General features: G+C 39.8%; 1 protein-coding gene across 1 annotated transcript in view; it reads left to right on the forward strand.

The window, feature by feature from the left end:
* Positions 1 to 1,098: 1,098 nt before the first annotated feature.
* Positions 1,099 to 13,179, forward strand: part of LOC110564177 (STAM-binding protein-like) — a 53,952-nt gene continuing 41,871 nt past the window's right edge. Inside the window, exon 1 of the mRNA XM_060388330.1 lies at positions 1,099 to 1,179. Within this exon, the coding sequence (XP_060244313.1) occupies positions 1,099 to 1,179 (81 nt within the window). The remainder of the gene's footprint in view (positions 1,180 to 13,179) is intronic.

Genomic DNA, 13,179 nt, shown 5'->3' on the forward strand with positions numbered 1-13,179 from the left:
CAGACTACCCTGAGCTTTTTTGTCATTATTCCGGGCTGAGTTGGAAATGTACTCAGAGTGAAGATGATTGTATTCCATTTCTCTGTTTCTAGAACTCACATAAATATCAGGTGCTTAGTAAGATAACCTGAAGAATGTTATTATTGTGAAAATGCATGGAGTGGTTATCTGGGGAAAAATAAAATTTAGAAATTCTCTATTTATAGAAATGGCAGGAATCTCTCATAAAAGTACCTTAAATTTTGATGGGAATCATCTATCTTGAGTCATGTTAGGCCCAAAGAGAAAAAAAAATTATGATTTTATAAATAAGACAAAGTCCAGATGAAAGTGAGAATTGAGATAGGGTGAAGTCTATGAGAATGGGGCAATAAGGAGGAAAGGGTAGAAGGTTTGAACACAAGCTGTCAGCACTCACAACAGTGCTGTTTAAAATAAATATAAATATATGTAATTGCACTATTGGGTTTAGCCCAGAAACTTTGAATGATTTCCAAATGTATATAATCTGTTTTCTTCTTGTTGTCATAAAATAGCAATAGTATCTCCATGAGGCCAAGGGAAGAAAGAAAAAGGGAAATATGCAGAAGTCTTTTGCTGTCCCCCATTAGACACACTGACCTTGAAGCTATAGTGCTCAGGGGAGGATTCTGACTAATGGAAAGAAGAAAAAAAATGTAAAACCCAAGAAAATAAGACAAAGTTACAAAAAAAAAAAAAAAATCCCAAATCCCTCTGAGCTGAAGCAATGCGGATTTGAGTGTAAGAGACAGAATTTTTATTACTGTTTTTATTAATAATATATGAGAGCAAGGCCAATAGAGAATACGAGGGAGTAGATTATGAGAAAATGTGATTGGAATGTCTGGGAGATCAAATTATCTTTTCATTACTGCATTTTAAAAAGATGGACATTTCAGAGGCTAAAATACGTTCTGTTTTTCTGGGGACTCATATTGTTAAAAGCCCATTATAGCTTCTTTTTTGATATTAATGTACTTGCTGGGGCTGGTGAATCATGGCTGAGGACTTTGCAGAACAAATAAAAAAGCATTTAATGAAGATTAGAGCTGAATTGTGCAGGAAGGTAGAAGAGCGATGGCCTTGAGCTGTAACATCTTTCAAATCCGTGAGCACTTGATTGACCTGGAGCCCAGACCCAGTCTCTGTGGCTCCAGGGTGAGTTGGCCAGAAGTAAGGGTTGGGAGAATGTGGATGGATTATGTAGCTCTTGTTTATAAGCCTAATTTAAGAAGTTTGGACTTTCCTAAGGAAATAATGAAATCCATTCTCTGTTTATCTGGATGAGGTGTGGTGATTGAATTAGCACAGATGTTGATGGAAAGCAGACAAGCAATGTCGGGAAGAAAGCCAAGATTGAGGTCAAGGAGAGGAAGAAAACTGCAGATTTGGACTTAAGTAGGAAAAAAAAAAAAGACTGGCTGTGAATGAAGACAGTCAAGAAAGGCTCTCAGACTAGGGCAAAGGAGCCTATACCTGGGACACTGGGGAAGGTGGCAGGAAGATTAGGAATTCAAGGTCATCCTGAGCTATATAGGTAGTTCCAAGACAGCCTCAGCTACATGGGTCTGTTCTGCTGGGTTTGTGATGTTACTGCTCACCGAGGGAGCACAGTGGAGGAAACTCCAGATTTGGTGCATGTTTTAAAACTTAAAAAAAAAAAAATTAAACTGATGTTTAAGCATATAACATTAAGTTTACTGTCTTAACCATTCCCAAGTGTACGCTTTGAGCAGTAACCATACTGCTATGCAACCAAGTATTCATCTTGCAAATCTGAACCTCTCTCAACTAATTAAGCAGCAGATCCCCACTCTTTCTACTATTCTACTCTCTGTCTCTCTAACTTTTAGTTCTTTTGGAACTTCATTTAGGAATCAAACATTTGATTGGCATGTCAGCTAATGTATCCACAGAGCTCATTCATGTAGAGCATGTCAGAACTCAGAACACCCTTGCTTTTCAAAGGCTCAACAGCCTGTATACATGCCACATTTGTTCATACATGGATGGGCAGTTGGCTGTGTTCAGCTATTATGAATAATAGAGCCATAAGAATAGGTTTACAACCACATCTTAAGCATTTACTTCTCAGAAATGGAATTGCTTTGTCACATGCTGTGTTTGCTGCTCTCAGAGAAATCAGCATACTATTTTATATACTAGTTAGCATACTAATAATTACTTGTTATTTTCTGACTTTCATTTTCTTATCCTTTGTTTTAAATAGTAGCTATTTAAAGTGAATATGAAGTGGTATATCTGATTATGGTTATGAGATATGTCTTAATGGAGTTTCAGGTCCTGGAAATGAAACAAGTAAGAAATGAGAAACTTTTAATTAGTGTACAAAGCATGAGGTTTTATTTTGGTGTTTTTAAACATGGTAGCCATGGAAAGATGAATTGTTCCTTTTTGGGGTGTTACTTCTGCTAGATTCTCATGCTTTAGCAGTGGAAGGTCTCATCCCCGTGCACATATTAGAGGCAATAATTGGACTTAATGGGTTATTAAAACAAGAAAACAACATGAAATTGTGAAAGAGGTGTGATGTGGCATAATGAAAAAATTGAAAGAGGGAGATGGTGACATATACAATAGCATTTCATTGTATAAAATTCTTGAATGTAATGACAAAAGGCTTAGAAGAAAAAGTGTAACTTTTTTGTAACATTTATTTATTTAGAAAAAAAAAGTACCATCACCAACTGAAACTGAAAATCTCTACAAATAGGAGATGAATTACCTATGAAACACGAAACCTAAACAACAAATGAATAAAAACCATGCTTCCTAGAATCCTTTCAAGAGTGGGCCAGACGAAGAGAGACTTCTTGAATATCAGCAAGCTCTGTGCACCCAGGCAAGCTCCACAGCTTTTCTAGAACGGCAGAGAATCCTGGAACTTTGCAGGCACCAATACTCCAGGAAGGCTGAGAGGCAGTGGGGAAAACAGGACAGGACTTCTAACAGCACAGGAAAAGAGAAAGGGAAAGTTTCTCAGCTGAGAGAGAAATGATTCTAAACAAGAGGAATGGACAATCTTTAAGCAGTGGTGTTGCACACCCTTGATCCTAGCACTCTGGAGGCAGAGGCAGGCAGATCTGGGAGAGTTCCAGGACAGCCAAGGAAACACAGAAACTCTGTCTTAAAATAAAACAAAAACAAAAACAAAAAAACACTAAAAAATGCCCTTGGGTTCTCCTTCATACTTAGCTTTTTTCGGTCTATGAATTGTAGTATGGTTGTCCTGTACTATCTGGCTAATATCCAATTATAAGTGAATACATACGATGTGTGTCTTTCTGGGTTTGGGTTACCTCACTCAGAATGATCTTTTCAAGTTCCACCCATTTGCCTGCAAATGGCATGGTTTCCTTATTTTTAAAAGCTGAGTGGTATCACATTGTGTAAATGGACTACAGTTTCTTTATCCATTTTTCAGTTGACAGACAACTAGGTTGTTTCCTGAGTCTAGCTATTGTGAATGAAGCTGCTATAAACATAGTTGAGCAAATGTCCTTATATCCTGGTGCATCTTTTGAGTATATGCCTAGGAGTGGTAAAGCTGGGTCTTGAAGTAGAGCTATTCCCACTTTTCTGAGAAAGCTCCAGATTGATTTCCAAAATGGTTATACAAGTTTTCAACAAGCAATAGAGCAGTGTTCCTTTTCTCCGAATCCTTGCCAGCATGTGTTGTCACTTGTTTTTTTGTTTGTTTTTTGTTAGTGTTGTTGTTTTTTAATCTTAGCCATTCTGATGGGAGAAAGATAAAATCTCAGAGTTGTTTTGTTTTGATTTTCCCCTGATGACTAAAGACAATGACCATTTCTTTAAATGTGTCTTGGCCATTTGAGATTCCTCTGTTGAGAATTCTCTGTTTAGTTCTGTACCCCATTTTTAAAATGGATTATTTAGTTTGGTGGTGTTTAAATATTTTCCATATTAGCCCTTTGTCAGATGTAGGGTTGGTGAAGATCTTTTCCCAGTCCGTAGGCTGTCATTTTGTTCTGTTGACAGTGTCTTTTGCCTTACAGTAGCTTTTCAGTTTTACGAGGTCCCATTTATTAACTGCTTTATCCTAGAGCCTAAGCTGTTGGTGTTCTGTTTAAGAAGTTGTCTCCTGTGCCAATGAGTTCAAGGCTGATTCCCACTTTCTCTTCTAATAAATTTAGTGTTTCTAAACAGAATAGACAGTAGAAGTGATTGAAAAGAGGGACCAGGATAGGCAAAGGAGGCAAAGGAATGGTGAGAAAAATGAGGGTACAGATCAGATGTGGGGAGAATGGGACAGGAGGACCAAGGGCTTGCAGAGAGAGGAGAAAACATGGGCGGGCTTCTCTGAGACAAGCTGGGGATCTAAGGCAGGAAAGGCTTCTGGAAGGATATGGGGTGACTGTAGCTGAGACCTCTAGTAGCAGGAGTCATGGAAACTTGGTGATGCCACACTCTAACCAGGCAGGACTCCTAGTTGAGGGAGGGGAACACCAACCCCACCCAAAAACTTGGAACCAAAATTTACCCTGCCTACAGAATGTGCAGGAATAAAGATAGAGCAAAGGTTAACTAATGCCAGGCCCAAACTGAGACTGCATGGGAGAGAGCCAACCTCTGACACTATTACTTACACTGTGCTATGCTTGCAAAAAGGAGCCTAGCATAGGGGTCTTCTGAGAAAGTCCACCCAGAAGTGGATTGAAATGAATGCTGAGACTCACAGCCAAACATTGGGCAATGCTTAGGGAGACTTGTGAAAGAGTGTGGGAAAAGATAGAAGGACTCGGAGTGGATAGGAGCTCCACAAGAGGACCAACAGAGCTAACTTATCTGGGCCCAGAGACTGAAGCACCAACCAAGACTATGAATGGACTGGACCTAGGCTCCCTAGACATTTGTAGCAAATGGGCAGCTTGGTCTTGATGTGGCTTCCCTAGTGAGGAGAACGAAGGCTGTCTCTGACAGACTCTGTTGCCTGCTTTTCTATCATTCTCCCCTGGTGGGGCTGCCTTTATAGGCCACTGTGAAAGAGGACACGTTCAGTCCTCATGCAACTTGATGGGCTGAGGTGAGTTGGTGGGGTGGCTCCCTTTTCTGAGTAGTAGGAGAAAGGGAGAGGGGGAAGAGCAAGGGAGGATGGGGCCAGGAGGAGAGGATGGAAGGGGGTACAACTGGAGTGTTAAGTGAATAAATAAATAATAAAAATAAATAAAATAATAATAATAATAAATAAAAGCAAAATAACAGAAACTGAAAAGACAGAGAGACTGTTCCATCTGCTAAACCTCTAGATAGGAATGCAGATGTGACAGCATTTTGATCTTAACTGAAGAAGACTCGTGTTTAGACTTCTTAACTATAGGACTGAAGCCTAAATTCATGTTGCTTCGAGGCACTAACCTTGTGAGTTTACCATAGCAACCATTGAAAACATATAGAGTTAATTTAGATATAATTTCATCTTCACACGGTATATGTTGGATATTGATGTTCGAAATCTACCATCATTTAGTGAAGTGGATATCAAAATATTGACCCAATGTATGTTATCTACACTCTTACTTTGCACAAGGAAAGACTTTATCAAATTGTCTTCATTATCTGCACAAAATCTACTGATATATGTTCTATTTTATTCTGTTGTATTTTATTAAAAATCAATTTAATTCATGACCCATTAAATAAATTGACTTTATAACCCATAAGTAATTTGCTATATGGAATTTGGATAAATGCTCCAAATGTTTCTTGACTGGCAAACTATACCAGAGCACTAAAATTTTTCTTTCATATACTCACTTGAACTCACAGTACATATGTGATTAGATCTGGACATTCAGAATGTACTTGTATTAAAAACAGTGTTTCACTATTTTTTTTTTTCTGTAGTTACTTGTGGAATTCAGACCCTCAACCCCAGTAGTATTCTTGTATCTAACTGATAATTTTACAGCAACTGAGAGGCAGGGTTTAGAGCGTAGCTAAGACTGAGCTCTTGAAGACCTGAGAAACATAATTGCCCTACTTTCTTAAGACAAGCACGTGCCCAGGCAGAGAATCTAGGAAGGGGGCCTCTATCACAGTCATTCCTCAAAGCCCAATACACTGCCCGCTTGTCTGAGGAAACCTGGGTCTCCTTCTCAAAGTAGAGGAGTTTTAATGCAAAACATGGCTGTTCTGGCAAGAGATCACATCCAAAGAGCTTCTAGGGTTGTGTGATCCTGCTAGAATACAGACATGCTTTCAATCCAGGAAACAGGCAAGCAGATCTGAGTTCAAGGCAATTCTGGTGTAGATCCAGGCATGGTGGTACACGCCTTTAATTCCAAACAATGAAGGTAAAGATAGTTTGTAGAGGAAGAATCAATGTTTGAAAGTGATGCCTAGTTGAGTGGCAGAAAAGGTGGTGAATCAAAGAAAGATTTGATAGAATAGGATATGCCCAACTCTCACAAGAAGAGGGAGGAAAGGGAAGCTACTTAAGGGGCAATGCAGAGAGAGAAAGAGGCAGTTTTACTGGGAGCCTTTTACAGAGAGAAATTGAAGCTAGACACAGGTGAAGGCAGAACAAGCCAAAGGAAGAAAAGAAAGCAGAAGATTAGAAAAAGATTGATGGAGTTAGTTTGAGGCCAAAAAGAGCAACTCAAAGGCAGAGAAAAAAAGCCAGATTGAATATGTCAGCTGGGAGAGAAGTTTGAGCCAAAACAGCTGGGTTGAACCTGGGAGCCCGGAGTTCAGAAAGAATCAGAAGGACTGAGCTTATTGAGCAGTAAGTCTCAAAGGCTGAAACATTTTAGGCCTAGGTTAGATTGTATGGAGGCTAGAAGCTTCTAGGACTAGGCCTAGGATAACAGAAGGAGGCAGTAAGCCTCCCAGACAACAATTGTCACAGGTGAATAAACATTCCTTTTACATTTCAAATCTCCTTTCCTGTGAAAGTAGTTTGTACCTTCTGCAGATCAACCCTAAACTGACAGTATTATAATCCCGAAGAATATACAGATAAGAAAACCAAAGGCAGCCAGGGGGAGAAGTGGAAGCAAAGGCTTGGATCATGAATTCTTAGACTGAGAAGGAAAAACCAAGATGCTGAATTGGAGACGGTTGCTCTTTCTGTAGCATTCTAAGTCACTTGCATTTGCTGTTATCCAATTTGATCATCTAGTTGTTGACTGTTTGTTGGCTAAATACATACCTTCCATCTTTAGGAAAATTCAGAGCAATTTTTTTTTCTGTTCCTCACAGTGTTTTTCTCTTTTCTCTTTCCCCTTCAAAAGGGCAGATGGGAAAATAAGTGAGAAATGGCTCCTGTGAGCAGAAAGAATGTGCTTGAGTTCAGCCTTTTCATGACAGATTGAATTTAGCTCACAGTGACTGTTTCAGAAATCATGCAAAAAAAAAAAAAAGAGTAGGATCTGCTTTTTAGCTTTAGTCTTCTATCTAGCTATAAATGATCTTTCATAAGCTCAAAGGTGACATATGCATTTTGTGGTTGTTGCTGTATGAGGCCTTCTGGACAGATTTGCTGTGTGAAGTTGTATTATCCTTGATATTCTTTTTTACCTTTTAATTTTTTTCTTCACAATTTATTCATTATATACCCCAATTGAAGCCCCTTCCCTTAACCTCCCCAATCCTACTCCCCCTTCCTCTTTCCCCATCCCCTTCCCCTAGTCCACTAAAAGGGGGAGTTCTCCACTATTGCCATCTGCTCATAACTTGTTAAGTCTCATCAGGACTGTCTTTATATTCTTTGAAATCCTTGGCTTGAAACCTTATCTAAGAGGGACAAATTCTACCAATTGGTGAAATAGCCTTAGTGGCCTAAAATTAATGCCTTTAAGTCAAGAGCTTTGAAGAATATTTGAGGAATTAATATGTTAACAGTGTCTAGCCTTCAGTAAATGAACCACTAATTGCTACTATACATAAGTAACACTAAGAAAATCTTCCCATCCCCCTCATATTCAGCAGACAAATAGTAAAAGAGGTGGGAACACCTGCGATCCCAGAAAAATCCTCAAAGCTGTTTTTGCTCTTAAAAGAAATATCAAAAATGAAAGAAAAACAAAACAAAACAAAAAACCAAAACCGGCAAGATTTGTCTGTGTACTGCTAATCTCCCAAGTAGTTAAACCAATAAAATCTGAGAGCCTTAGGGTTTCAGCCTGAGGCCACAGACCTGTGTCAGCTGCTTTGATTAATCTAGGTATTTTCCTTCAGGCCAAATCATCAGCCTTGAGGCAACTAGGAGGCAATGGGAACTGAAATGTAGAGGCTGATATCTAGGTTTCTCCAGTGGAACACCACCTGGTAAATCCTAACGTGTGCTTTGAGAACACCTGAGAGAGATGACATTTGTTGACCTTTCCACACTAAGAACAGCAGAACAGTAACAGCAGAAGCCAGTGTTCGTTTTGTGTGGATGCTATGCTGAGTGCTTTGAATATATTGTTATGAAAATTGTTCAACTGAGCCAGGCACGGTGGCGCACACCTGTAATCCCTGCACTTGGGGTGGCAGAGGCAGGTGGTTCTCTGTGAGTTTGAGGCCAGCCTGGTCTACAAAGCAAGTCCAGGACAGCCAGAGCTACACAGAGAAACCCTGTCTTGAAAAAGCTAAAACCAAAACAATAAAAAGAAAAAAAGAAACTTGTACAACTGCCTTACGAGATAGATACAATCTCTATACTTGGTGAAACTAAATACAGATATATAAAGCAATTCACGTATGCAGAATGGATTTAAAATTTGTTATGGGTTCAGGAATAGCCACACACTGACCACTCAGATGCCAGACTCAGACTGATGGAAGTTTATTGAACACTGAATAAAAACTGACCAGTCACGGCCATAATTTGGATTCAGGAGCCAGACTATGACAGCAGTCTGTTTCTCTTTTCTTTTTCTTTTTTATTTTATTTAAGTTCATTTACTTTATATCCCAAGGGTATCTTCCTCCTCTCCTCTTACTCCCCGATCCCTATCCTTTCTCTTTGCCCTCTCCCTTTCTCCCCAGAAAAGGGGAGCCCTCCTTCTCTGGTATAAACCCTTCCTAACATATCAAGTCACACCAGGACTGAGCATATCCTCATCCACTGAGGCCAGGCAAGGCAGCCCTGCCAGGAGGAAGTGATCCAAAAGCAGACAACAGAAACAGCAGCCCCTCCTCCACACATGAAGCCCAAGCTTCCCATTAGCTATATATGTGCAGGAGACCTAGGTCCAGACCATGCATGCTCCTTAGTTGAAGTGTCAGTCTCTGTTAGCCCACCAATGGGACTGGATCAGTTGTCTCTGTTGGTCTTCTTGTGAGGTTCCTGTACACTCCAGGTCCTTTCATCTTTCCCCCAAATACTCCCACAGGACTCCAGGAGCTCTGACCCATGCTTGGCTGAAAGTCCCAGCATCTTTCTGCTGATGGGTAGAGCCTCCCAGAGGACAGTCAAGTTAGGCTCTTGTCTGCAAGCATAGCAGGGCATAATTAATAGTGTCAGGGGCTGGCTCTCTACTGTGGGATGGGTCTCAGGTTGGGACAATCATTGATTGGACATTCCCTGAATCTCTGTTCTCTCCATGTCCCTGTACTTCCTGTAAGTAGGGTAATTTTTGAAACAAAAATTGTTTTTTTTTTTTTTTTTTGGTGGGTTGTTGTTCCCCTCCCTCCACTAGTCCTGTCTGGTGAGGAGATGGTCACTTTACTCTCTTTGTCCCCCCAACTCCCTACTAGGAGTCTCAGCTAGAGTCACACCCATATCATCCCAGGAGCCTACCCTTTCACGGTCCTCCAGCTTGTCAAAGAGATGTTCCCCCCTCAGTTTCCCTTCTTGTTCCCAGCCCTCTCACCTCCCACCCCCCATTCTTCCTACATCCTTGTCCCCCCTCCCCCATTCCATCTCCTGCCATTTCTGTCTCTTCATCCACTTCTGCTGTCTGCTCTATTTCCCTTCTGAGAGGCATTCTGTCAGCCTCCCTTGGGCCCTCCTTGCCACTTAGCTTCTTTGGGTCTGTGGACTGTAGTTATGGTTATCCTGTACTATAGGTCTAATATCCGCTAAAAAGTGAGTACATACCATGTGTGTCTTTCCGGGTCTGGATTACCTTACTTAGGATTCTCTTTTCTAGTTCCCACCATTTTTCTTCAAATTCCCTATTTCTTTGTTTTTAATAGCTGAGTAGTATTCAATTTTGTAAATGTACCACAATTTCTTTATCCATTCTTTGGTTGAGGGGCATCTAGGTTTCCAGTGTCTGGCTATTACAAATAAAATTGACAGGAACATAGTTGAACAATGTCTTTGTTGTCAGGTATATGCCCAGGAGTGGTATGGCTGGGCCTTGAGGTAGAACTATTCCCAATTTTCTGATAAAGCACCAGATTGATTTTCAGAGAGGCTGTACAACTTTACACTCTCACCAGCAATAGAGGAATATTCCCCTTCCTCCACATTTTTGCCAGCATGTATTGTCACTTGAGTTTTTTATCTTAGCCATTCTGACTGGTATAAGATGAAATCTTAAGAGTTGTTTTGATTTGCATTTCTCTGATAACTAAGAACACCGAGCATGTCTTTAAGTGCTTCTCAGCCATTCGAGACTCCATTGTTGTGAAGTCTCAGTTTAACTCTTACCCCATTTTTAATTGGATTATTTGACTTGTTGATGTTTAATTTCTTAAGTTATTTGTATATTTTGGACATTAGCCTTCAGTCTGATGTAGGCTTGGTAAAGATCTTTTTCCCAATTTTTAGGCTCCATTTTGTTCTGTTGACTTACAGAAGCTTTTTAGATTCATGAAATCCCATTTATTAATTGTTGATATCACAGCCTCTGCTGTTGGTGTTCTGTTTAGGAAGTTGTCTCCAATGCTGATGAGTTCTAGACTTTTCCCTACTTTGGCTTCTAATAGATTTAGAGTCTGTGCTTTTATGTCAAGGTCCTTGATCCACTTGGGCTTGAGTTTGGTGCAGGGAGATAAATACGAGTTTATTTGCATTTTTCTGCATACAGACGTCCAGTAAGACCAGCACCATTTGTTGAAAATGCTTTTTATCTTTCCATTGTATGGTTTTGTCTTCTTTATCAACAATCAAATGCCTGTAGAAGTGTGTGGTGATTACTGGGTCTTCAGTCCAGTTCTGCTAATCAACCTGTTTTTTTCTATAAAAATACCATGCAGTTTTTATTGCCATTGCTCTGTAGTACAGCTTGAAATCAGGAATGCTGATACCATCAGAAGTTCTTTTATTGTACAGAATTGTTTTTGCTATCCTGGGTCTTTTATTTTTCCATATATAGTGAATGGTTGTTCTTTCCAGGTCTGTAAGGAATTGTGTTGAAATTTTGATGGAATTTGCATTGAATCTGTAGGTGGCTTTTGGTACAGTGATCACTTTTACTATGTTAATCCTACTGATCCATGAGCATGGGAGATCTCTCTGCTTTTTTTTTTTTCAATTTTTATTTTTTTTCTACAATTTGTTCATTTTCTATACCTATTGTAGCCCCATACCTCATCTCTTCCCAGTCCCATCTTTCCTCCCTCTTCCCCTCTCCTCTTCCCCTAGTCCACTGAAAAAGGGAGTCCTTCTCCCTTGCCACCTGACCCTGGCTTATCAAGTCTCTTCAGGATTGCCTGGATCCTCTTCCTCTGTGGTCTGGTAAGGTCACATCACCAGGGGGAAGTGATCAAAGAGCAGGCAACCCAGTACATAACAGAGAGAGCCCCTGGTCCCCTTACTTGGGTACCCACATAGAGACTGAGTTGCCTATTGGCTACATCTCAGCAGAGGTTCTAGGTCCTCTCTAGACATGGTCCTTGGTTGGTGCATCAGTCTTTGCAGGTCCCCCTGGACCCAGAATTTTTTGCTTTGTTGGTCTCCTTATGGAGCTCCTGTACACTCCAAGTTCTTCTACCTCCCCTTCTTCCATAAGACTCCCTGCTTTCTGCCCAAAGTTTGGCAGTGAGTCTCGGCATTTGTTTTGATCCCCTGCTGGGTGGAGTCTTTCAGAGAACCTCCATGGTAGGCTTCCATCCTGTTCCCTCTCTTCCACTGTTTCTGGTATCTATCCTGTTTGCCATTCTGAATGAGATTTAAGCATCATTGCTAGGGTCCTCCTTGTTTTTTACCTTCTTTAAGTCTATAGATTTTAGTATCCTATATTATATGACCAATATATGCTTACTATTTTCTAAAATCTGCTTCAATTTCTTTCTTCAAAGATTTGAAGTTCTTGTCATATGAGTCTTTCATTTGCTTGGTTAGTGTTATATCAAGATATTTTATATTATTTATCACTATTATGAAGGGTGTTGTTTCCCTAATTTCTTTCTCAGCCATTTTGTAGCATATATATATATATATATATACATATATAAAGGCTACCGACCTTTTTCATTAATTTTGTATGCAGACATTTTGCTGATGGTTTTTATCTGCTGTATGAGATCTCTGGTAGAATCTTGGGGGACACTTATGTATGTTATCATATCATCTAAGAATAGTGAGTGATACTTTGACTTCTTCCCTTCCAATTTGTATTCCCTTGATCTCCTTTACTTGTCTTATTGATCTGACTAGAACTTCAAGTAGTATACTGAAGACATATGGTGAGAGTTGGCAGCCTTGCCTTTACCTGATTTTTGATGGATTGCTTTAAGCTTCTCTACATTTAAGTTTATGTTGACGATTGGCTTGCTGTATATTGCTTTTCTTGTGTTTAGGTATGTGCCTTGTATCCCTGATCTCTTCAAGAGTTTTAACCATGAAGGGGTGTTGGATTTTGTTAAAGGCCTTTTCAGCATCTAATGGGATGATCATGTGGTTTTATTATTATTATTTTTTTAGTTTGTTTGTATGGTAGATTACATTGATGGATTTTGTATGTTGGACCATCCTGCATTCCTGGGATTAAGCCTACTTGATCATGGTGGATGACATTTTTGATGTGTTCCTGGATTCTGTTTGTAAGAATTTTATTGAGCATTTTCCCATTAATATTCATAAGGGAGATTGGTCTGAATTTCTCTTTCTTTTTTGAGTCTTTGTGTGGTTTAGGTATCAGAGTGACTATGACCTCATAGAATGAGTTTGTTTCTCTTTTGTGGAATATTTTGAGGAGTATTGTTATTAGTTCTTCTTTGAAAGTCTGGTAGAATTAT

Source organism: Meriones unguiculatus, chromosome 7, assembly GCF_030254825.1.
Source record: "Meriones unguiculatus strain TT.TT164.6M chromosome 7, Bangor_MerUng_6.1, whole genome shotgun sequence".
Taxonomy (NCBI): domain Eukaryota; kingdom Metazoa; phylum Chordata; class Mammalia; order Rodentia; family Muridae; genus Meriones; species Meriones unguiculatus.